At 40.9% G+C, this 27139-nt stretch overlaps 1 protein-coding gene across 2 annotated transcripts in view; it reads left to right on the forward strand.

Annotated features, from left to right (window-relative positions):
- Window positions 1-27139, forward strand: part of FMN1 (formin 1) — a 432532-nt gene that overhangs the window by 239695 nt on the left and 165698 nt on the right. For both annotated transcript variants that reach the window (XM_065940546.1, XM_065940547.1), the window contains 3 exons: window positions 4337-4424; window positions 21346-21407; window positions 23562-23650. In XM_065940546.1, coding sequence (XP_065796618.1) covers window positions 4337-4424; window positions 21346-21407; window positions 23562-23650 — 239 coding nt within the window. The remainder of the gene's footprint in view (window positions 1-4336; window positions 4425-21345; window positions 21408-23561; window positions 23651-27139) is intronic.

A 27139-nucleotide genomic window follows, 5' to 3' on the forward strand; every position in this document is an offset into this window, starting at 1 on the left:
GGTTCCCTTTTCTCCACGCCCTCTCCAGCATTTATTGCTTGTAGACTTTTTGATGGTAGTTGCTTATTTTTTATCCTATGATAGAATCTCAATTTCAGTTTCAATCCTTCCCTCTCTGTTCTCTTGTGGTTGCTCTCTTATCTTCTTTTAATTAACTATTAGAAAACCTTTAATTTGAATCTTGTTTTTCCTGTAGGAAGACCATGTTATCCAGGGTTTTCAGAACCCTAGCTGGATAGCATGGTGAATATTTGTCTGAAGACATTTTTTACAACCAATTTGTCCTCTTGTCTTACATCTGAGTCCTGTGCCTGTCTCCTTGACATTGATGTGTATGCCATGACCAAAGTTGTGTCTCAGTCACTATTTTGGACTTTTAAGGGTAAATCCAGTCTGTTCTCAAGGCTTTTCTTCCTTTGAATTTGCTTTGCAGATAGTTTTATTTGCCGTTTTAGTTCTTCTCAGCAGTATTAAATCATTAAGCTTTACAAAATTTATAAGATCGAGGACATGATCTGTCTTGGTCACCTCTACATCCTCCGAATCCAAAGCGCAGTGCCAGGCACATAACAGGTACATGGCAGATGTTTGTTAATAAATGAATACATGCGTGAATATATACACAAAACTTTGGATTTTCTTAATTTTGTGTTGGACTTTAATGATGGTTTCACTTTAAATTTGTGTCCTCTAAGAAAAAGCCAGAAATTTCATTTTTAAAGAAGATATTTGATTATATATAATCTCTTCTTCCTTTGCTTTTATATAAAAAATAAACAAAAATACCAAGTATCTTCTTTATTTCTTTTAGAAATTGAACTTCTATATCCTCCAGAATCTTTCTCTAAGGCTAACGTTGAAATGATTAAACACATTAAGCTGATCATCAGTTTTTACTTTTATCTTGATGAGAGCTTGTGCTGACAGTAGTTTTGGCCTAACAGTATATGTAAGAGTAGCCATGCTGAGCAGGGGAAGCTAAGGGGCTGGCAGTAATTGACTCAGCATTGATTGATTGATAGGTAGACAGTATTTTAGTCTTGGTTGGAACAAACTAATGTTATCCCTTATTTTTCAACCAGCAAGCAACTCAGCTAATTAGTACCAGTAAAAATGTAGATGTTTATTACTATTTAATCTTATCTTCACTATGTTTTTGGTAAGCTTATATGCTCATAGGTGGGAGAGGAAGCATAGCTTTTTAGTTTATATTTCACCCAACAAAATGCATTAAAGACATATGATTTGATGATGTTTTATGTGATCTCATATTGATTTTTGTAGCCCTGCCACAAGAAAGAAAAAGAAAATTTTTTCCCTTAGTGGTCACTGGGTGATATGTTCTTTGGAGCTGATTTGATTCACTAGATTTAGAGAGAAATGTAACTATAATGAGCTCTCCATGGAACATTCATAGAGGGTTGAAATAATTGTCACTGAGGTATTTAGAGTTTCTAAAAAGATTATAAAAGTTTTTATATACATATATAATATTACTATTATAAAAGAGTACTTCTAAACAACTTCAAACTAAAGTTGTATGTACCAAAGTATTATTAACATAGCACAACCACAGAGCAACCTAACCCTCTTGAATAGAGACATTTTATTTAAATAATATCTATGTCAGAATTATTTTATGTGCTTTTTGTATATTATGTCATTTAATTTCTAGAATAAATACACAAACTCAGTACAGTCAAGCCTGCTGCTAAGTCGCTTGAGTCGTGTCCGACTCTGTGTGACCCCATAGACGGCAGCCCACCAGGCTCCCCCGTCCCTGGGATTCTCCAGGCAAGGACACTGGAGTGGGTTGCCATTTCCTTCTCCAGTGCATGAAAGTGAAAAGTGAAAGGGAAGTCACTCAGTCGTGTGCGACTCAGCGACCCCATGGACTGACGCCTGCCAGGCTCCTCCGTCCATGGGATTTTCCAGGCAAAAGAGTACTGGAGTGGGCCTACTCATGATGAAAAAGTTGAATTCCTAGAATTTAAGTCACTTTTCCAAGGTCATATGACTGGTCAGCAGTGGAGTCCAGATCACAGTGATCTTTCCCCTAAGACACTCAGTGGATGGTCCACAGCCAAGGAGGTTAGAGGCAATGAAGTGACTTACAAAGTCCGACATGGAAATAGGCCAGTGATAAGTTGAAAAGTTGGATAAAAACTTGCATATGTGGTGCAGTTACAACTTAGTTAAAGTGTGTTTGAATAAAAAAATCAGAGTAAATTAAATATTATAGAGGTTTGCATGCTTGTATTAGATTGGTGGAATTTGGGGTGGTATTTTTCCTTTATTTTCTAGATATCTTTCAAATTAAAGTTTTTTTTAAATTAATTTACTTTAATTGGAGGCTAATTACTTTACAATATTGTAGTGGTTTGTGCCATACATTGACATGAATCAGCCAGGGGTGCACATGTGTTCCCCATCCTGAACCCCCCTCCCAGCTCCCTCCCCATCCCATCCCTCTGGGTCATCCCAGTGCACCAGCCCTGAGCACCCTGTCTCATGCATCAAACCTGGACTGGTGATCTGTTTCACATATGATAATATACATGTTTCAATGCTATTCTCTCAAATCATCCCACCCTTGCCTTCTCCCACAGAGCCCAAAAGTCTGTCCTTTACGTGTGTCTCTTTTGCTGTCTCACATATAGGGTCATCATTACCATCTTTCTAAATTTCATATATATGCGTTAGTATACTGTATTGTGTTTTTCTTTCTGACTTACTTCACTCTGTATAATAGGCTCCAGTTTCATCCACCTCATTAGAACTGATTCAAAATGCATTCCTTTTATTAGCTGAGTAATATTACATTGTGTATATGTACCACAGCTTTCTTATCCATTCATCTGCTGATGGGCATCTAGGTTGCTTCCAAGTCCTGACTATTATAAACAGTGCTGCAATGAATATTGGGGTACATGTGTCTCAATTCTGGTTTCCTCAGTGTGTATGCCCAGAAGTGGGATTGCTGGGTCATATGGCAGTTCTATTTCCAGTTGTCTTTTTTTTTTTAATTTTTATTAGTTTGAGGCTAATTACTTTATAATAGCCAGGACATGGAAGCAAGCTAGATGCCCATCAGCAGACGAATGGATAAGGAAGCTGTGGTACCTATACACCATGGAATATTACTCAGCCATTATTTCCAGTTTTTTAAGGAATCTCCACACTGTTCTCCATAGTGGCTGTACTAGTTTGCATTCCCACCAACAGTGTAAGAGGGTTCCCTTTTCTCCACACCCTCTCCAGCATTTATTGTTTGTAGACTTTTTGATAGCAGCCATTCTGACCTGTGTGAGATGGTACCTCATTGTGGTTTTGATTTGCATTTCTCTGATAATGAGTGATGTTGAGCATCTTTTCATGTGTTTGTTAGCCATCTGTATGTCTTCTTTGGAGAAATGTCTGTTTAGTTCTTTGGTCCATTTTTTGATTGGGTCGTTTATTTTTCTGGAATTGATGCAGGAGCTGCTTGTATATTTTTGAGATAAATGCTTTGTCTGTTGCTTCATTTGCTATTATCTTCTCTCATTCTGAAGGCTGTCTTTTCACCTTGCTTATAGCTTCCTTCGTTGTGCAAAAGCTTTTGAGTTTAATTAGGTCCCATTTGTTTATTTTTGCTTTTATTTCCATTACTCTGGGAGGTGGGTCATAGAAGATCCTGCTGTGATTCATGTCAGAGAGTGTTTTGCCTATGTTTTCCTCTAGGAGTTTTATGTTTCTGGTCTTACATTTAGATCTTTAATCCATTTTGAGTTTATTTTTGTGTGTGGTGTTAGAAAGTGTTTTAGTTTCATTCTTTTACAAGTGGTTGACCAGTTTTCCCAGCACCACTTGTTAAAGAGATTGTCTTTTCTCCATTGTATATTCTTGCCTCCTTTGTCAAAGATAAGGTATCCATAGGTGCATGGGTTTATCTCTGGACTTTTTATTTTGTTCCATTGATCTATATTTCTGTCTTTGTGCCAGTACCATACTGTCTTGATGACTGTGGCTTTGTAGTATAGTTTGAAGTCAGGCAGGTTGATTCCTCCAGTTCCAATCTTCTTTCTCAAGATTGCTTTGACTATTCAAGGTTTTTTGTATTTCCATACAAATTGTGAAATTATTTGTTCTAGTTCTCTGAAAAATACCATTGGTAGCTTGATAGGGATTGCATTGAATCTATAGATTGCTTTGTCAAATTAAAGTTTGAAAATGCAGTAACTGTAGCATCAGTTCAGTTAGCCAATCAGGGTGTCTAAAGCTATGAATATTTTCGTTATGCTACTAAAAGATTGCCTGGTCATTTACACTTATACTGATTTTTTTTTTAAAATTCTAGATCATCAAGTTATTGGATGGAAAACGATCTCAAACTGTGGGAATCTTGATCTCTAGTTTGCATTTAGAAATGAAGGATATTCAGCAGGGTAAGTCTTATTCATACTTTTTTACCGTGACTTTAAAACTTTTCAGCTTTGATTGTGAGAAATGTCAAACATATACAAAAGTAGAATGGCCACAGTGAATACTATTTATCCAGTACCTAGAGGCAAAATCATTAACTCATTAACTAGATTGTTTCATCTAAAACACTCCATCTACTAGATTATTATGAAGCAAATCTCAGATATTTTACAGTTCCTCCTTTAAAACTGGTAATAGACCACAAAAAGATAAGGATACTTTAAGCATAACTCCAGTGCCATTATCATACATTTAAAATCATTTGCAATAATTTCCTAATATCATCAAATATGAGGATTCATACACATTTCATGCATTGCCTTGGATGTGTCCATCTCTTAGGTTTCTTTTGATCTAGAGGTTTCTATCCTCTATTTTTTTTTCTTTGCGGTTATTGTTTTTGTAAAGAATCCAAATCACTCATCCTGTGAAATTTCCCACATTTTAGGTTTTGCTGATTGCATTGCCATGTTTTTATTTATTATGTTCTTCTGTCTCCTGTGGTTCCTGCAAACTTTTTCTTATCCATATGGCAATCTGATGTACACTACAACATGACAAGCCTAAAGAGAGTTAATCTCAGGGGAGAAAAATAATTCATAGATGCTACTGTATATTCTATCAAGAAGTACATAATATTCTGTAATATTATGTAATATTCTCTTAAGTATGTAATATTCTCTTTATGATGTTTGTGGGCACTATGATCTTTGCCTAGGTTCATTATTTCATTAGAAGTTTGCCAGATAATGATCTCCTAGTCCCCTCATTTCTTCTTCATTAGCGGGAATGCCTCTACAGAGTAACAGTCTCCATTTTCATACATGTAGTTATGTCATTGTTTCTTAGTCCCCTGCTTGTTTGTTTTGTTTTGTTTTTTTTCTTTTTTTGAGTGGCACTATTTCACCGTGGTTATCTTTGGCTCAGTTTGAAAGACATTTAAAGCAAGGACATTTTACTTTTATATATATTTTTAGGCCCTGGGAAGGTAAACCCAAAATCTTCCAACATTTTTTAAATCTGTGTCTTATGTGAAGATATTCTGCTCCTTTCTCAGCCATCAGTTAAATGTAGATCTTCATTTTGACATATCACTGATAATATTTTCTAAGTGGTAATACAGTGGTGGTTTCAGGAAATTTAGGTTCAGTGTAACAGTGGAGACACTCTTAAGTCACACTTCTCTTCAGGTTTTAGTTGATGATGTCTTCAAGTTATCGCTAGAAAACAGCAGAAGGACCCCACCCCTCCCCCCTGGAGGTCCTAAACTGAAAGGCACTTAAGAAACATGCATACATTATTTTTCCTCTGAAATAAGCTTTGTTAAAGGCTTAAAATGTTGCTTTATTGCAAACATTTACAATTCCACATAAAACTAAACGTATACTGAATCAGATGACAGTTGCAGAATATTCACATAAACTTGTCTTTACTATTTTAGCTTAGTAGTAGAACTGAATACATAAGTGTGAAATGTTAAACCTCAAACAGCGTTGCAGTAGTTGATTTGAGATTGGAGCAGAGGGTGGCTGGAAAGGTCCACTGTCACAGTTAGAAAAGGATACGTCAGTGGCTTTAGGCCTTAGATCCTCTAGGATGGAATTTCTGAAATTCACACAGAAAACTGTGATACTAAGGCAAATGAAAAAAATAAAACAAGAAATATTGGCAGGTAAGTTTATAATCTTTTGTCAAGGAGACTAACTTTTTTGATGTGATCATTGAAATTAGAAAGGAATTTTTCAGACATAGTGGCAGAGTCTTATCCTAAACCGCAGTGCTCTTTATAAGCCTGGTGAAAATCAAGTATGCTTGGTTTCATTATCATAACAAGTAGCACTGTGGATATTAGTCTTTACAGTGTCAACGGCACTTTATTCATTTCTCTTTAGGCTTGTCGTGTTGTAGTGTACATCAGATTGCCATATGGATGAGACTCATTCCAACAATGTGCTATTCCAGTTATCAACTCAGGACTGTAAACCTTCTTCTCTTGGCGCTCTAACATTGAATGTTGAATGAATGTTGAATGTTGACTGTTCATGGTGAGTTGAATAAGAGATTAGTTCACCCAGGCCTTTTTCAACATTCTGCTCTGGATAGGAATGTGCTCTCATGAAGTAGATGTGAACTTAAATTTTAGCACTGGAAATGTTGATTGTAGCATCACAGACTTTAGGACTCACGGGCACCATTTTAGTTCTTTCTCTTGCTTCAAGCATCTCTGTTATCCACCAGAGTTGGATCCTAAGTTCTAAAAAACAATTATCTCCACTTCATGTTTTCATTTAGTAATACATTCCAGATGAATATAACAGTATAACTCTAGCTTAATTTCTTTTTAGAATCATTTGACTGACACTGGCATCTGAAGGTCACTCAGGAGCCTGAGCGGTGTCAGTGACGTTTTATTCAGAATCCATGTCTGGTCATGAATGGAATGCACTTGGCCTTGTGTTCTCATCCTGATGAAAGGACTCCTTGTGCTGACCTTGACCTAAAACATTTGTTTTAATGTGAGAGAAGTAGCTGACATGAGATCGGATTGGAACAGACCAGCTGGCAGGCAGGCAGGGTCACACAGCATGTTAGCCATGGTGAAGTGACCGCAGCTAAGAGACTGTTCTTCAGTCTTTTGGTCATATATTCAGCTCCGTCAGTGAGCAGAGGTAGGTACGCTAATGTGCACTTCATGCAGACTCATAAGAAGCTGGTGAATAAACCAGAAAGCTAGCATATTCACTCAGAGGAGGATAGAGAATTTTCCTTCAGCATGACAAAAATGTTTGTAATATCTATTCACTGTTACACCCACCTCACTTACCTCTACTTGGCGTTAGGTATTTGCTTACGCAGTTTCTCTTCTTGCTGAGATTGCAGCTTGGTCACCTTAATAATAGTTCTGGGTGTTTCAGCCCACCATTACCTCCCACAGAGGTAATGGATAATCCAGTTTTTACTTGTTCAGCTCTTAAAAAGCAACCTTATTATCTTCATTTGTAAAGTGGGCCCTTCTCTGTTGTCCGTTTGACACTGCCTATAGTGTATATTGAAGAAGTGGAATTTGGGGGCTCAGTACCTCAAGGTCTTAACTGATAACAAGTAACAGAGCCAGTGTGTGGTCATTTACTTCATGTAGCATTGCTTTGCTCGGAATTCCTCTGATAATTAAGCATTGTTTACCATGAACTGGGCTAATGTATCCTATATAGAAGTCATTCAATAAAGGATCTTTTAAATTTTAATTTGGTTTTAAAGAATAGAATAAACCTTAGACTAGATGAAATCAGAATGTCATAAATTTCATTCTAGTGCATTTGGACCAAACTTCTTCCTGCCTGCCAACCTCCTCCCTTCCTCTTTCCCTCTCTCCCTCAATAAGCAGGTACTGAATGCCAGCTCTGTTTCAGACACCATGACTACCACAGCACATAACATCCTGAGTTTCACATTCTCAAGAGTTCACAGGATGGTGGGAGAGATGTACAGAGTATCCTAAGATCACAGAATAAAGATACCTGTGAAATAACAGAGATCAATGTATCGGCTCCTCCTGTAAAACTTAAGATGAGTCTTAGAGGATGAAATGGTGGTCATCACACAGAGAAGGAGCTTTTCCAGTTGATGAAAGAAGGCATGTGAAAAGGAGGCACATCTAGAGTCTATAAGTTGCATGTGAATGTGGGTGGTTTCAGAACAAAGTACTCGAAGGGTAAATAGCATCCAGACCAGGAAGGATCCTGACTGTCATCAGACGGAAATTGAACATTATCCTATCAGTAACAGGGAGGCAGAAGTTAAAAGGGGCAGTGCTGTGGTCTCCTTTTGAGTGCAGAAATACTTCTCCGATCACAGAAGACTGGCCCCCACGCCCTTTCCTGCTCTGGCAGCAGCCGTATCTTCTCCTGTACTTGACTGCTCACTTCTCTCTCACTGCTGACCAGCAGCAGTGGTCCTCTGATTCCTGAACAGGCCAAGTTCTTTCCTTCCTCCGTGTCTTTGAAGGCATAGTATGTTCCCTCTGTTTGAAATGCTTTTCCAGTCCCATTCAGTGGCACACTCTTTTTCTTTGCTCCTAAGTCACTCAGTTGTGTCTGACGCTTTGCAACCCTATGGACCATAGCCCACCAGGCTCCTCTGTCCATGGGATTCTCCAGGCAAGTGGGTTGCCATTTCATAGGGTTCAGCTGAACATCTCAAAGACGTCCTCCCAGATCCTCCTCCCTAATTTAAGTCACTCTAAGTTAATTATCTTATTTTCTACCCAGCACTTAATATTTTCTTTGTTCATATACTTTTCACTTACATCTGCCATCAGAAGGTAAACTGCAAGAGCAATAATACTCACTGATGTGTCCCTCACACTTTGTTGTGTCTGGCGATGAGATGAGGATCATCAAGGTCTGTTGAGTGAATAAACAGAACTAGTCATGTAGGTGACTAGATCTAGGCTTCCCAGGTGGTGCTGGTCGTAAAGAACCTGCCTGCCAATGCAGGAGACATAAGAGGTGCGGGTTCAATCTCTGGTTTGGGAAGATCTCCTGGAGGAGGAAATGGCAACCCACTCCAGTACTCTTCCCTGGAGAATCCCATGGACAGAGGAGCCTGGTGGGCTACAGTCCATGGGGTTGCAAAGAGTCAGACATGACTGAAGCAACTTAGCACATATGCATGGCTAGATCTGATAGAAAGGGATTGTGATTGTTGACATAATAAATGACAAAGGTCAGAACTAAGGCTGTGTCTGTGGAAATGTAGATGAAACCATGTACAAGGGATGTTTGAAGAGCAGATTGTTATGGTTAGCCCCATGAGATTCATATGATGATGGAGAAGTTTGAAGTTGCTGGTTTCAACAGAATGGGAATAATGGTGCCAAAAGCATAAAATGAAAATAGAGGGGGAAAAGAGCGGGTAAAAGCTGAAAGATCAGTTCTGTTTTGCATGATTTAAGTTGGAGATGACTGGTGACACTTCAGTGGAATTGTTCAAGAACGTCTGAAAATTCCAGCCTGATACTAAGTAAATAAGGGCTAAGTTAGAGACCAAACATCCCATTGGGTGGCAAAGATAGCCACCCATGCGTGTTTCTCTCCACCCCAGGCGGTGTGCAGTATCTCGTAGGGCAAACTTAAACCTCTGTTCTGACTGTAGTTTAAAGCACTGCGTGACTAGAGACAAGACCTTGGCTGTGGAGGAGAGTGGCTTGAGGAAACTGGCCATAATACCACACCACTTGTGTTTGGTCCAGGAGATATCCTGAACGAGTGATTTACTCCTTGCCGGTTTTCCATCTACTTAACTAGGGGGACTTATATTTAAAAGCATTTGGCATCCTTGGCTACAGCGACTGCCTAAGTGATTGCAAATTAGTGTTTTCATTCCATGTTAGTGATTTCCTCTTATTCTTTTCCCAGGGGAGATGGAAAATTGCTGTTGACTATTCTTGATATAAACCTCCATATGCGTTGCAACAGACTAGGTGCCAGAAACCTCCTGGCATCCGTTTGGAATTTCCCGTACACTCTCAGAATTCATATTTATAATATTTAATCTAGCATCAAAATAAAGCATTTGTCACTTTAGTTCTGACTAGTCCAGAATCTCAGTTTAGAGTTCAGCTGTATCAAAGACCCATCTTTCTGTTGAGGAATCTCAAATCAAAATGTAAGTTAGTTGTATACCCAGAGTCTAAAAGTCAGATCTGAGAATGCTGACTGTACTTTGCTTCTTTTTGCCTAATAATTTATAGAAATCTCTGTCAAGGTTTGTGCCAGTTGTCTAAAACATAATGAATTTCCAGGCATCTGAAATTCACTGTGAATTGCCTAAGGCTTTCCTGTTGTTTAGTCACTCAGTCGTGTCCAACTCTCTGCAGCCCCATGGACAGCAGTATGTCAGCCTTGCCTGTCCTTCACCACCGATTTGCTCAAACTCATGTCCATTGAGTTGGTGATGCCATCCAACCATCTTCACCTTCTGTCGTCCCCTTCTCCTGCTGCCTTCAGTCTTTCCCATCATCAGGGTCTTTTCCAGTGAGTTGGCTCTTCTCATCAGGTAGCCAAATTATTGGAACTTCAGCATCAGTCCTTCCAATGAATACTCAGGGTTGATTTCCTTTAGGATTGACTGGTTTGATCTCCTTGCTGTCCAAGGGACTCTCAAGAGTCTTCTCCAGCACCACAGATAGAAACCATCAATTCTTCAGCGCTCAGCCTTCTTTATGATCCAACTCTCACATCCGTGCATGACTACTGGAAAAACCATAAGTTTAACTATATAGACCTTTGTCAGCAAAGGGATGTCTCTGCTTTTTAGTACACTGTCTAGGTTTTTCATAGCTTCTCTTCCAAGGAGCAAGCGTCTTTAGTTTCATGGCTGCAGTCACTGTCTGCAGGACCTTCCTGAGGAACATTCTAATTCTGGTCTGGAAGACCTATACTCAAAGGGCAAAATTTTTATTGTGCACCTCTGCCAGTAAAAATTTTAGAGCATGCTTCTCAGCATATGTTTTTAAGAACTTGTACATCATGTAAATGTGTAACGGAACTAATATTCACATTATAAAATGAATGCAAAGGTATAAATTAAATTGAGATTAATATTTTTAAATGTGTTACTGATTTTGATGGCTTTAAATTCTCAACAGCTAGTATCTCACGGCTCAATATACACATAAAATGAAGCTTATTATTAAAAATAGTAGATTTAAACCCACATTTCAAACAGTCTCTTGATAAATTCTACTATAATGTATGGAGGTCAGCATCTTGGCAGACCTAATTCAACTGTCCCCGTTTCTAATTCATTCCACAATTGATGAGGAACTTGTACTAGCAGTCAAGCCTGTGCTCTGCCATTTTTCTTATTATTGATGGATTATCTTCAGTCTGGGGTTTCTCTTCAGGAATATTTTGAAGCCAACTGGTTTATTTTGTCAAGTTTAGTTAAAACTAGATTTTAGAATCAGAAAATGTTATTTAATTCCCCCCATCCCCCCTGCCCCCCTCCGCCACTGCTACCAAATCATGGTACATTGGAAGTAAAGGAACAAGTGAGGAAGCCACGTGTGAAAGAGTTTACCCACCGATGGGAACAGGAAGTCATGACCTACTGATGTACCAAAGAAGACATCAGGGTCAATCAACTTATTAAGCATGGGCAGAGCTCAGTTTGGGGATGAATATAGACAGTAGCTCTAATGCTACTGTATGTCCTTGCCCGACTCCCGTTTCTTCCCGCTGAGTCTAAAACACCTGAGTGGCAGGGTCCCGCCCACCTCTCTCTGAACCCCTGTGCATTCCTCCCCTCTCAGAGCTGGGTCCAGAAAGCCAAGGGTGGCATTTCTTTTGTACTTTACCTTCAGGCAACTGGCTGAGACCATCCAATCTGCCTGGAATGTAATTTTGGCTTAAAAGAACCAGAACTAATGGAAGAACCGAAGCAGCTTAACCCAGACTGTTTCTCATTCCACTGCCCCTACAGAGAATGGAGGGAATGAAGGAGTGGAAGCTTTGTGAATTCTGTCCTTGTGCCCCTCTTTGAGGTTTGAACCATGGACAATTTTAATTGCACCTATAAAACGGCACCTTGTGGCCGAGTACATGCCTCGACTTAGACAAGAATTGGGATTTTTGTTTGATGACATTGAGTGATTTGGAGCTTTGGGGACAGACTAGATGTGTCCCTTTTGGGATGGTTATTTCTGTCACCTGCTAGCTGGCTCCTGTTTACACTGTGTTATTTATACTTGCCTCCTGTCTCCAACAAAGCTTAAATAAAGGTCTGTACCAACCCACATGATACACATCCAGCAAGCATTTGGCAATGTAGATAATATCATAAAATATATTCTCTTGATAGTTGCTGTTCTTTATGTGTCTGGAGACAACTTTTGTTTGTGTTTCTTCATTCTTTGTGCCTTCGCTTCCCTTTTTAGTCAGTTCTGGCATGCAGTATAAAATTGCAGTTAGTAATATCTTCTTAAGAAAAATGGATTTTATATTACTGTTGATTTCTTTTTAGACTTTCTTTTCTTCTAAGATAATGCCTTTTCAAGTTCTGGGTTTCCTTTTGTTTTTAGACGTTCTTTTTTGCTACGATTGGAACCACAATACTGATTCTTGTCAGTAATTGTGAATGATTAACAAAGACTGAAGTTTGATTATCTTATGACATATATTAAGATAGCATATCTGAGGGGTTTCTCTGGTGGTCCAGTGGTTAAGACTCCACCTTCCAATGCAGGGGACTTGAGTTCATTCCCTGGTTGGGGAACTAAGGACCCACATGCCCATGGGGTGTGGCTACAAATTTTTTAAAAAGACCATAGTATATTAGAAATGAATTAAGTATTAGCAATAATTAAATAATGGTGGCATTATGGATGTGTATAATACACAAATGACATTTCTGTGGCCTGGGCTATCTATGGTTCCCACTGGGAGACTGCTGATTGATGTACAAAACATGTGATGCCATTCAGAGGCAAAGGTTTCTGTTCAGACTTTTATAGGTAGTTGGTTAGCGCTTTTTTGTGTGTGTGTGTGGTGAGAATTTTGTAAAGTGAAAGTGTTAGTTGCTTAGTCGTGTCTGACTGTTTGTGACCCCTTGGACTGTAGCCCACCAGGCTCCTCTGTCCCAAGAATTCTCCAGGCAAGAATACTGGAGTGGGTAGTCATTCCCTTCTCCAAGGGATCTTCCCAACCCGGGGATCAAACTCAGGTCTCCTTTAGGTGGAATGATTATTTCTAGACTGACACTTACAAAGGATGAAGAATTACAAAGTCTAGTCAATTTGGTTATGGAACTGAGCTTGGGAAACCATTCTTCATGCCTTAGTTTCATTGCCTGTAAAACTGAGGGCAACAGTGGAATCTTCCTTGTATGATTAAATGTAAAATGCTTAGAACAATGCCTTGCACACAGCAAGTTCCCAATAAAGGCAAGCTACTAATTAAGTACTCATCTCCAGCACTGCCTGCCTGCTTTCCGCACCCTCTGGTGGAGTGCACAGAGATGCCTTTAAGCTGGTTAATAACTGCTGCCCTCAGCATCTCTTGTGGATATGTGTGTGGAATGAGGCTTGGCCTGTACCTGTGTCTGCCCAGGTGTCCCTGGCGCCGTTGGAGCAGAAGCATGGTGGTCAGTAGGGACAGAGTGAGGCGTATGGCGGAGAGGTTATAGGAGTGTTCTGGCCATTGTGTGGAGACCTGGGTACTGAGCTTTCTGTGGGGCAGGTTCTGTGCAGCTCTTGCTCTGGCATCTGTGGTTCTTTGACAGTTCTCTCTGCCTGGCCCCCTTCTTTTCACCTCTTGCCCAGTTTCATCACGAGCTTGATCTTCCTTCTCAGTGCTGGCCTCATGTGGAGGTGAGACTGTGGGGAAACAGTCCTGCTTTGCCTTTCCTCAGCTTTCAGATTCTGCCAAGACCGCCTTCTTTCTGGGACCCCGCATCCTTGCCTTTTTCTTGAGAGAGGTTCGAGGAATTGGTTTGTGGGAGTTTTGAGGGTTAGATTACCTGAGAGTTAAAAAACCCCAGGGCTTGGGACTTCCCTGGTGGTCCAGTGGTTAAGACTCCATCTATGCTTTCAAGACAGGGGGCATGAATTTGATCCCGAGTCAGGAAACTAAGATCCCACATGCCATGATTAAATTGGCCAAAAAAAACAAACAAAAAAACCCCAAGGTCTTCCATGTTGCTTTCTCCATTCCATTCTCTTTTCCTTACAAATTATTTATCAAGCCCTAAAAAAATCACAATTTGGTTGAAAGAGCTGAGTTTTATGTTGGCTATTTGGAAGCTAACATTGCTAACAAAATAATTTCTATTGATAATCAAATATTCACCTTTGCTTTCTTGGACTGAGAATAAATCTATTCCACTTGAAAAGGATCTTTAAGCACCCACTTGTAAAATGTGTCAACTACTGAAGGTAATGCAAAGAAGCACACAATGGGCTACATAGAGGATATTTTTTTAATTAATTTATTTTAATTGGAGGCTAATTATTTTACAATATTGTAGTGGTTTTTGCCTTACATCAACCTGAATCAGCCACAGGTGCACATATTGTTCCCCATCCAGAACCCTCCCCACCTCCCTCCCCATCCCATCCCCCAGGGTCATCCCAGCGCCCCAGCCCTGAGCGCCCTGTCTCATGCATCGAACCTGGACCAGTAATCTGCTTCACATATGATAATACACATGTTTCATCGCTACCCTCTCAAATCATCCCACCCTTGCCTTCTCCCACAGGGTCCAAAAGACTGTTCTCTATGTCTGTGTCTCTTTTGCTGTCTCGCTTATAGGGTCATTGTTACTATCTTTCTGAATTCCATACATATGTGTTAGTATACTATACTGGTGTTTTTCTTTCTGACTTACTTCACTCTGTATAAGAGGCTCCAGTTTTAAAACCAGCTATAGCCAAAGCAACCCAACCCAACCCTACCCTGCCCATGTGACATCTTTCACACCTTGGACAACCAGACTTACTTGGTCTAATCAAACAAACTAAGAATAGTTAGGCAGCATCACTGACTCAGTGGACATGAATTTGGCAAACTCCGGGAGATAGTGAAGAACAAGGAAGCCTGGTGTGTTGCAGTCTATGGGATCGCAAAGAGCCAGGCACGACTTAGCGACTGAATAACAATAAAAGGAGTATGCCTTTCCTACCTCAGTCTGTCATATATTTCTTGCTCAAAGATGCTACTTTGATCAAGAACAGTTCTCATGAGTAAGTACATGTTTTTTTTACTAATTAGAAACCCTTCAGAACGGCAAACACAACTGTTCTTTATTTGGACAAGGCGTGCTTGGGGATAGAAAAGCGTTCAGGGTTAAAAATGGCTGGAGGGCTGTGAGAATTCTTGCCTGTTCTTTCTCCTTACCCTGCTCTTGTGAAAAGCTGTCTCCAAAGTGGAGAGGGAATTTACCTATTGTGTAAGACCTTGACCCCCGCCCTTGTGCCTGAAGCAGGCGCATAGTTTTTATGTGCGCCTGTTAGTTTGAATTTGTGATACTGATCTGCTTTTTGTCCCTGCTGACGGTTATTATATCTTAATGGGCAAAAGCCTACTCTAATGATCCTTGTGTATATAATTCTCGGAGTACAGAGCAGGCACCAGAGGACCACATAAAAATGTTTGCCTCAATTTCCCTGCAAAAAAGGAGCCCAGAAACCAGACTTGACCAAGTAACAGATTTTTAAAGGTAAAGGAACCCAATAAAATTACCAGCTTTTCACAGCGTGTGTCTATTTCCTCTCGACATATTGTGAGGTGTAGGTGAAATATTCTAACTGAACTGACAGTGGGAGCAGGGGTAACTAAGGAGAGAGGGAGATAAAAGTAAAAATCACCAGCCATGATTGATATCACAGTAGCAATGAGTTGTTGGGGTCTCCCCTTTGTGAATTTGGCACTTCACCTTTCTGACACCATCTGCGGGAGTGTTGGTATAATGAGCCCAATACAGATGGGAGCAAAAGCTAGAGAATTACTTGGAATACTGTATCAGTGCTTGGAGGTGTGCTGGAGAATTGTGTAGGCTGGTTTTGTTTATTCAACTTATATGATATAAAGGGTTTTCTGTGTATGAGAGAGAGAAACAGAGTATGTTCTTGCAAGTACAAAGTGGAGGGGGCTACCTGGTCCTAGGTAACTCCAAAAATATTTTAATCAATGACTGATTTCTTTCTTTGATGTATTTGTCAATTAACTAACAGAATAGGTTCATGGACTGCTTCTAAATTTGATAGTGAGTGCTTTCAAGAATCAATTCTCTGATACACTGTCCCGTATCTGGGGAATAGCAGGATCATGTATGGATTCTGGCCCTTGTAGGAACTTAAACTGTTCATGGTAAATAGAAGGCAGGACTATGTGCATGCAAGACAACTCTCCTATGAGTCACAGGACTTTGACTCTTTTTACTTTTCACCCGTTTGGCCAATAGCCTAACTTTCCCTGGCCACCCTGTAAAATAGAAATAATAGAAAGTGTTTAATTTCTTAAGTTCCTGGGCTCAACCAGATGATCTCGTTTCAGTGCTGCTTCTACCTCTGAACTTTATTTTACTTTTTCAGTTTTAAGCTCCTCACATGGAAGAGGAGAAACCTCCGTGGAATACTCGGCATTGGCCCTAAATTAACCTCTCCATCGACTTCCTCTCCCCGACTCCTCCCCCAGGTCCTAAGGGGACAGCATCAGGCATATCCACCTCGTCAGCTCCTCTGCCTGTTTCGTGGTGGCCCAAGCCCTCCCTCCACACCTAGATGGGAAACCTCGGGCTGATCTGACACCAGACTTGCTTAGTCCCTGGGCTCAGTTGATGACGGCACTCCGCAGAGCTCTGCAGACTTTCTCTCCTGTTCTGTCCTTTCTGTCCACAGTGCTCTGGCTTTCGCTACCTCCGCTGCACTGAACTAAGTTCTAAGCCATTCTTTCCACATTTTGCTCTATCCTATGTAATAGAACTCTGTCCCACTGCCTCCCCTGCTCATCCGTGCTCATGGCCCCCCTGCGACGTAGCACAGGCTCTTCACCTTGGCCTTCGGGATTCCACAGGACCTTGCTCCAAACTGTATGTAAGGAACACTCTCTTCAAGCCAGACTTGGACTCTGCACCATTGCCTGTGTGTTCTCTGAGCCTGTATGTGTCTGCTGCTTCATCCTGGGAATCTCTCACATCTTTCCCATTGACATTCGCTGGCACTTGTCCATTTACAGATTGTTACTGCTTGGAATGGACTTGGCTTGATTCATGATGATTAATAAATGGGTGCTTTAGCTCTCTGCCTAAAGCAGTATAACAGTGGAATTTCTACTCGTGGCTTTTTGCCTGTGGTGATACCAGTGTTTAAAACATCTTTGAAGGTTAAGAATGAGAGGGAAGATAGTTTCCTTATTCTTTCCTTTAAAATGAGAAGATTTGCTTGTTAAATTTAGTGATTTTGAGGTATGGCGTATTCAGGCCAGCGTTGTATCTGTACTGAGGATATGGATGGGACATGATTGCGCAGCTTTACTCACCATACTTTTATTTTTTATTTTTTTTTCATACTTTGATTATTTTAATGGGAACAAACAAGGGTGGGCAAACAACCTTAGTTCAGATATGCATATTATTTTTATTTGTCAGTCCTATCCCTTTAAAAAGTCTATGTTTTTCTTTTTCAAAACACCATGCTGTCTTTGTCAAGGAACTTTTGCTGACACCCAGCAGCAAGACTCACTCTTTGGGATTCCTGGGACACCTGTCTTATCCATAGACATTTATCTTATTCCTGTTACTACCCCTAGTACTATGTTGGATGCTGGGATTATCAAGATGTGTAGAAATGATCCCTGACTACAGGCCTTCCACGATACAGTGTTAAGCAACTTACTAATACGGCTTCTTAAAATAGACTCTTTCACCCAATATAAAATATGAGTGATGCCATGGAAGAGGTAAAGAATGAGTGCTTAATGATCCAAAGGTCAAGGAGCATCCTTCCAGGGCAGGAAACTCTTCTCCAAGGCCTAGGAGGGTGAGGGGGCAGGAAGGGAGAAAACCATGGAATGTTCAGGAGTAGAGAGGTGTGTGGCTGGAGTTCAGGCGGCCTGGGAACAGTGGAAATGGTAAAGGATGAAATTGGAAGTGTCACTCAGGGCCAGGAAAGGAATGGATTTAAAAATCAGGCGTAGGCAGTTGGACTTTACCCAATGTTTAAAGGAAAGACATCTGAGGTATTTCAAACATCAAAGTAAAATTTTGATTTAAAAAAAAAAACAAACTTGGGTGGTACGAAGAGAAGTGCTTTGATGGGAAAGATGGAAATGAGAAGTTAGGATTAGATTAGCTTTCTAAATAGACCCGAAAAGTAAAAGTGTTAGTCACTCAGTCATGTCCATCTCTTGGTCAACCCCATGGACTGTAGCCCTTCAGGGTCCTCTATCCATGGAATTCTCCAGGCAAGAACACTGGAATGGGTACCCATTCCCTTCTCCAAGGGATCTTCCCAACCCAGGGATCAAACCAGGGTCTCCCACATTGCAGGTCATTTCTTTTCTGTCTGAGCCACCTGGGAAGCCCAAACGGACCCGAAGTTATCTTATATTTCCCTTAAGCCATTCAATACATTATTTTTCATTATTAGAGTTATTTGTGCATATACCTTTTCTATTAACACTTCCTGAAGGTGGGCCTTGAGTGGGGTTTTAAAGGACCAAAAGGGATTAAATAGCAACTGCTCCTACTGGAAACATTCAAGTAACATAGAAAGTGGTAGTCTTCTTTCTCTAATTCTTTCCAGATGTTAAAGCAGATAAGGCATTAACAAGCATTAAAACACCTACACAGTGTGTATATTTAACATCACAGTAGTCACTATTTGTATGTACTCTTTTGATTTCTCATAACACTCTATGAGCTCGGTAGAGCATATATCTTGTTTTAATGTTTTCAGTAAGTGAAATTAGACCCATCCTATGAATGTGTGTGTGTGTGCTCAGTTATACCCAGCTCTGTGGGACCCCATGGATTGTAGCCCACCAGGCTTCTCTGTCCATGGGATTTCCCAGGTAAGAATACTGGAGTCAATATGCTGAACCTAATAGAACGAACATGCCAGGATCGTGTGGTAAGTTTTGCTTCCATCCATAATAGTCGTCTTGCTCTTTTTCTGAATCTTGAGCTTATTCCTTCATCAGGATAAGAAACCTCTTTCTGCCCTTACCACTCACTGGAAGGCTCTTCTCCCAGACACTCATAGAACTTGACCTGCTCAGCTCTTAGCTTAAATGTCACCTCTTCAAAGAAGCCTTCATCCATCAGCCTCTCTAAGGTTGCTTATGGTTCTGCTCTTTCTTTACATCATTATCTAACTATTTACTTGTTTATTTTCTATCCCCTAAGCTGGAGTATAAGTCTCATGAGACCAAGTACCTTAAATGTCTTAGACATGTTTGATTTATATAATCACAGCGTTTTAGAACAGTTTCTAGAACTTGGTGCACATTCAACAAATATTTATTCAAGGGCTGGGTGAATGAATGAATAAATGTCGCCAGAGCCCACGCTCGTTCTGCAGTCCCATCCTCCCTATGTGTTTTCCTCCATTTCCTAGCACACTGGAGGGGAATTGGCTGAGGATATAACCCATCAAATTGTATATCTGGGACCCAGACTGATTAATTTCTGAAACTCAAATATTTACTCACCAGGAAAGGAAGCCAACAGTTCCTTCTCTTTCCCATTAGTTAAGATCACTTGATTATATGTAAACTTGCAGTTATATGTAGTACCTGGTTTAGAAATGAACATCTCTGATAAATTATTTTTAGAATTTTGCCTTGTCTTACTGCATTTTCATTGGCTGATTTCTATAGGAGACTACTAGCATTTACATAAAATAGACATGGTTCCTGGCTCTTTTTTGTTTCCTTAAAGCATCAGACATTTAAAAATGCCTGTTCCTTCTAATAAGTGAGCGAAATCATCTTATCTGCATGCATAGTATAACAGTCCTGGGAGGGTAAATTCTTTCCTTCTTTCCTCAAAGGACATTTTTCTTTTGTGGTTTTAGATTGGCCTCTTCAGAAGTGTAATTTTCCTTTGTCCTGGTGGAATCTGAGATGACTGACTTTGTCACTTGCATATTAGTCGCTTCTTTTCTCACTACTCCATTTAGTTGAGGAACAACTTGCTGATTAACTCCTGAATTAGAGAAGGTGCCCCATGAAGGAATTTTAAGTACATTTCTCAGTATTCTGTGAAGGTACATGATCTTAGCTCAGTTAATTAAGTTTATTAAAATTGTATGAAGGGGTTCATATAATTCTAAACCACAGAAGAAGCAAAACGATCCGAAAGCAACCTGCCCTTTACCTTGATCCCCACCTTCTCCAAAACAATGGTGTAATGCCAACCAACGGAGTAATGGTTGACGAGCAGAATTTTAAAGCATTCTAAATATCACTGGTTGGTTTAATAAAATTAATTAGCCTGCCACAGAGAAAATTTACTAGCGTGCTGGTTAATTTCACAATGTAAAGTCAGAGAAGGGTGGTGGGGTTGAGGGAACAAACCTTATTAGTTTTGCATAATTATTTAAAGATGTGAGACTGCCTATTTCAAGCACTTTGATTGCCAAATCCATTAAGGCTTTAAAATCTCCATGTTTGTACGCTGGTATATATGGGAAGGAATCTCTTTAGATGAAATCACAGGCATATTAGTTAACAGCTAAATGACTTATTTAAGATATAGAACAACAAGTAGAATCCAAATAAAACCATGGGAACGAGAACTTGCCTTAAGACTTGCTCATGGGAGGTTTCCATAATCTTAATTTGCCATTGATGCAATTATTGCTTTTTCTTGTCTTTTTAATCCAAACAAGATGTTTGCAGCAGCCATGGAAAGGTGCCTGAAATCACATGCCTGAATTCATTTAATTTGCCAACATCGTCTTTTTTTTCTCCCTCTTCCTGGAAATGGGCAAGCGTCAGTTCTGGTGCATTAGGTATTAAATCTCTTCAATTACCAGTTGGGAAGAAAGATTTAAAATTGTGTTTCAAACCTACTAACTGATTTAGATTTAAAACACAAACACTTCTCCTGTGGAGCCTAAATTAAACTGCAGAAAGGATGCAGAGCTTGAGGAATTAAAGCAGGCAGGGCTAAGGCTTAGGCCAGCAATCAGAACCATTTTGGTTTCTTCCGCGGGGTCCCCCTGGTGCAGAAGGAAAGGGGGCAAGAGCATGTCAGAAGACAACCTGGGTAAGAGAGAGCAAACGCTTACATTGCTTGGTAGCTGCACATGGAGTAAATGTTGGTGCAGCAGAGTCCGGTCTAACCTCTTATCCTTTCTCTTTCTCTTTGGGTGCTCGGCAGCCATTTTTAACGTGGACGATTCTGTGGTTGATCTGGAAACCCTGGCAGCCTTATATGAAAATGTGAGTATCAGAGTTTTCAGATTTTTGTATCTTAACTAACTTTTAAAAAAAATGTTAATATCTAAAAATCATTGTATGTGACTCTTGCCACCCAGAAAATCACTGATCCATTCATGTTCTTTGGTGGTGGGAATTTTGACATTGCGTGGAAGAGAGTAGGGTACAGAAAAGCAAGCTCAAATGAGAGTGAACATGGGGAAGTACTAGGTTCTTGACATCCCTGCCCCGCACTGTGGTATCTGGGTTAGTAGGTTTCTTTTACGGGGGAGGGCAGTTCAATGGGGAGGCCATGTCTCTGCCACAGAATGCAGCCCTGTGGTTTTCAATCAGAGTGAATGAAGCTATGTTAGCAGCTTAATATTGGTGTATAACCAGTGTCATCTTCTGAGGAATGGGGACGCTGTCTCCAGCTTGGATGATTACTTTTAGTCCAAGTAAGCTGATGGCATTGAATGTGGGAAATAGTATCGGATGGTGAGTGTGTGTTTTGGATTTAGAGTGAGATATTCAGGTTTGAGATCAGGCTCTGTCATGGACAACTGAGTGGCCTTGGGTCAGTTAAACTCCTCAACCTGTTTGATCCTCAGTACAACGGGGATTATAATAGGCTCTACATGATTTCTGTGACTATTAAAATAGAGCTCAATATATATAGCAATAGCACTGTGTTTTGAAAATGAGCAGCACTGTATACATATATGGTCTTTAAATGTGGATTATATGTGTAAATAACCAGAGTAATTGCCTGGCTTTCTTGAGAGCATGACATAGGAGAGTCCCAGTTCCCATAATTGTTAACTGCTCTGGTTCACTGACTCTGTTAGATTTGAATATATAGATTGAACCAGATTCTCTTTACTGAATAATGCTATTTCCCAGAGTTCTATAGCATGCTTTGGTTACCAAGCTCAAAAAATAATCCAATACTTCGCTTCCCAGAGATTTTAAACCTCTCACAGAAAATTTCCATAGTGTGATAATCCAGTCTAGCAGGATTTCCAATTCCCTTCACATTTTTACATCCTTTGTGTATATCAGGAACTGTTTAGTATTAATCTAATATGATGGGTGGGAGTGCCCCATGTTTCTATTAGGAAGGCTTTCATTAATAGATAAGAAAATGCACAAATCCTAGGCCATCCTGGCACATGTGTGGAATACCTAGAGGGAAGCATGGAATTGTGGAAGAAAGATGCTTCACGTCAAGCTCTTTACCCGGTAGTTAGTCTAAGCCTCGGTGGAGTCACCTATAAAACAAGGATGCAATGCTTGGTGTTGGAGGACTTCGTAAAAGGCAGAATGCCTTCTAGGGGCTTTTAGTTGTTACGTCAGGCTCAGGACTGTGCGCGTGGTGGGTACTTGTTAGCTTACAGCAGCAGTAAGCTGCATATAACTGACAGAGGTGGATAAATTGAGAAAGTATGAGACCAAATGCCAAAGTAAGTAGTGCAGACAACAAATACTTAGAAAATTCAGAGAGAACCTGCTGACCAGAAATTTAAAAATCAGGACCCTATGTAAGTTAGGAGGGCTGTTTTGAGGATGAGGAAGCACATACTAAGGAAAACTTGACCCATATCCGATCTTACAGGGAAAGACACCAGGGATTTAAGGTAGCAGTCAAATTCCTGGCTTGTATATCCAGCTCAGGTTACTCATGTGACCGTTAGGTTTTAGCCAGTGATTCTCAAACATTAGCATGCCTGAGAATCGCTTGGAGGGCTCTCTGAACCCCACTCTTAGAGCGTTGGCTCTGCTTCCACCATAAAGTATGTCCAAGGTGTGCTCAGTTGTGCTAAGTCACGCCCGACTCCTTGAGACCCCGTGGACTGTAACCCACCAGGCTCCTCTGCCCATGGGATTCTTCAGGCAAGAATACTGGAGTAGGTTGCCATCTCCTCTTCCAGGGGATCTTCCTAACCCAGGGATTGAACCTGCATCTCCAGCATTGGCAGGGAGATTTTTTTTTTTTTCTAAACCACCGAGCCACCTGGGAAGCCCTACACCCAATATAGGGCCAACAATTGCAATTGGCGTTTCTAATTAGTGACAGGTGATGCTGATGGTCCAGAGACCATACTTTGAGACATATTGCTTTAGACAGATTGTCATTGCTCATTTTTGTGTGTGTGTTTTACTTCTGTTTCAACACAGAGAGCCCAAGAGGATGAACTTGTTAAAATAAGAAAGTATTATGAGACATCCAAGGAGGAAGAATTGAAGCTTCTGGATAAGCCTGAACAGTAAGGATGCTTGAACACTTTTCTGTTAATAAAGGGAGAAGGGCCTGCCCCATCTTCCTGCCTCCAGCTCCCAATAACCACATCTAAGCTGTGCCAAGCTCAGCCTCAGCAGCGTCATTCCCGTGACCTATTGCATGCAGCAGGATGACCCGACTGCCGGGAAAGGCAGCCGGGAGATTTGTGCTGCTGGGTAGCATGTCTCAAGCCCTCACCCCACCCCTCGTGACTCCCCTTTTCTTGTCCTAGCAAATCGTTAATTCCTCCTAGACTAAACATTCTGGCCAAAAGGGTAACTGAGGAAGGAAGAAGTTACTTCTCCGTTTAAGGTTCTGCTGATGCAATTGAAAGAGATGATGTCAGAGTCACAGGATTTCAAATTGATTTTCCTAAATATCGTATCCAGTAAATGTTGCCTGCCTGTGCCAGCTTTCTCCCCACACTCTCCACCTGCTCTGCCCAATTTCGATGTGACTTTTCATCCTTCATTTGCACGTGCTTATGCTGCTCTCCAGTCACTGTTTAGAGATGTCTGCTCTCTAGTTTGGGGTGTTCCACACACTCTTATTCTTTGCTGGGCTCTTGGAACCTGCAGCCCCTCAGGTTCCACCTTGGACTCTGAGAATGTGGGCTGGGTCCTGAGTGGACAGAGGGCTCCTTGGCCTGTTGCTCCTTTGAGTCCTTCCTGCCGAAGGCAGGGTGCCCTCCTCAGCTTGGAGATAAGGGGAGGGATAGGAAACAGGGGAAATTGATCAAATTTAGAGTAAGGAGGACTTTCCTGGTGGCTCAGTTGGTAAAAAATCCGCCTGTAATGCAGGAGACCCAGGTTTGATCTCTGGCTGGGGAAGATCCCCTGGAGAAAGAAATGGCAGCCCACTCCAGTATTCTTGCTGGGAAATCCCATGGACAGAGGAGCCTGGTGGGCTACAGTCCATGGAGTCACAAAGAGTTGGACATGACTTAATGATTAAACCACCACCAGGGTTATAAGCCCCAGAGATATCCAAAGGTGAACGGCTTGTCCTGAGACCTTCATACCTTGCCCTTGGTTCCTCTAAAATGCCCCATTTCCTTTGGATACCAAGGTCCAAAAATCATCTCCCAGTGACTGGGTGGGGGATTTTTAGGTTTACTCAGTTACTGACAAACCTTTATGGTAATTTGGGGACACTTCAGTGATCAGCTCTCATGTGGATCATATGCCAGGACTCTCCCCCCAAAACACACCCAAAGTCAGTTCATGAAGCCTCGGAATTTTGTGACTCATTGGGCTCCCCTGCCCTTCAGATCCATCACCCTGAGTCCCCGTCCTTACCAACCCTACCCCTGACCCATCATGTGCATGGTCAGTCCCAAGTCATGCTTTCTAATATAATCAGTTAATTTCCACTAAGGTGCTAATTACCGAAAATGAAAAGACTAATAATGGTATTTAGACACAAGGCTATGGAAATATTTGAGGACTGACTTAGTCAGCTATAACAAGGTACCTTCAACTGGGTGACTTACCAACAGCAAAAATGTATATCTCACAGTTGCTGAAGCCAGAAGTCTGAGGTCCAGCCATGGCTGGGTTCTAGTGAGAATGCTCTTGCATGCCGTGGACTGCCAGCGTCTCTTTATATCTTCACGTGGCAGAGAGCAGAGAGAGGAAAGACGCTCTTTTGTCTCTTTTCTGCAAGGCACTAGCCCCACTCGTGAGGGATTAGCCTTCATGGCCTCTTTACTGCCCAAAGGCCCTGCTCCGTAACACTGTCACATTGAGGGTCAGGATTTCAACATATGGATTTGGGGGACACAAGCATTCAGTCCTTAATGGGGACAATAGGGCACATCAAGCATTTGTTGTTGTTATTCGGTTGCTAAGTCATGTCCAACTCTGTGACCCTGTGGACTACAGCATGCCAGTCTCCTGTGTCCTCCATTTTCTCCCAGAGTTTGCTCAGATTCGTGTGCATTGAGTCGGTGATGCTATTTAACTATCTCATCCTCTGCCGCCCCCTTCTCCTTTTGCCTTCAGTCTTTCCCAGCATCAGGGTCTTTTCCAGTGAGTTGGCTCTCTGCATCATGTGGTTAAGCATTTGGGTAGTGCTAACTATACCGCATTAAGCAATGATCTTCTAAGCTCGAAGTTGGAAAACTTTACCTGTAAAGGACCTGGCAGTAAGTAGTTTAGGCTTGATGGGCCATTACAGTCTGTTGGAGCTATTCAAGTTGACTGTTGTAGTCTAGAAGCAGCCACAGATAATGGACGTGCCCGTGCACCAATAACATTTTATTTATGGATGCTGAAATTTGTATTTCATATCATTTTTACATGTCGTAAAATATCATCTGTTGACTTTTTCCCAACCATTTTAAAATGTGAAAACCATTCTTAGCTGATGGACCATACAAAAACAAGTGATGGGCTGAATTTGGCCTGGGGTTTATAATTCACCAACCCCTTCTCTAAGCTATGGGAATGGTCAAACTGGTGAATGAACAGTGGGTCCCTGCTCCTGGAAGGGGTCCCATTTTCCCTTCTGTATTAATGCCTTTTTGGTATTATTTTACAAGATTAATTGCCAAGACAAAGTAATGGTAGCAGGTAATTAACAAAATTCTTGTTCTTGCTTTCTCCACTGAGGATTTGGATAGAAGAGCATTTTTATTATTTTAATTTATTAAAAAATTTTTATTGTAATATTGTCACCCAGAGTGATGTAAGTCTGAAAGAGAAAAGCAAATATATCAACACACACATGTGGAATCTAGAAAAAATGGTACAGATGAACCTATTTCCAAGGCAGAAATAGAGACGCAGATGAAGGGCATTTTTAAAATTTGTAAGTGGTCATTATAATGGTTTCCTTAACATGCTAAGCTCTTACTGACAGCAAAGAAGATGGTCATATTGTCTTGGTGATGTGTTTGGACTCAGCAGCATTTGTTTGATTCATGCCAGAGTCTGATTTTTTGGCCACTTACTTGCCATTAGGTCCAAGTGAGTTGACTATAAGCATGTTTTATATACTGGAAAATATGAATCATTTTTAGTTTCAACATTGCAGTTTCCTAAGATTCCTGTGGTGCCCAGTCCCATAAATTCAAGTCTGGAGAGGCTGGCTTCATCACTCACCTCATCAGCTTTCTTGAGCCATGGGGCCAGATGTAGAAAGCCATTTCCCATAGAGCTGTCATCTGCTTGGGACTAGGCTCTCTGAGAACCACTCTCTCCAGTGATGATCCTCGACTCTGTTCACATTCTGCTTGGGGTGGTAGTGAGGCACTGGGAGCTTCTATTGGGTTTGATTAGGCCTGGTGTGTGCTTTTTCTGGCCTGAAGTGAGGATACCATATATAGCCTATTGGGATGCTCTACTTACAGGCTTCCCTGATAGCTCAGTTGATAAAGAATCCATCTGCAATGCAGGAGACCCCAGTTTGATTCCTGGGTCAGGAAGATCCCCTGGAGAAGAGATAAGCTACCCACTCCAGTATTCTTAGGCTT

The sequence above is a fragment of the Muntiacus reevesi genome, chromosome 7 (assembly GCF_963930625.1).
Source record: "Muntiacus reevesi chromosome 7, mMunRee1.1, whole genome shotgun sequence".
Classification (NCBI taxonomy): Eukaryota; Metazoa; Chordata; class Mammalia; order Artiodactyla; family Cervidae; genus Muntiacus; species Muntiacus reevesi.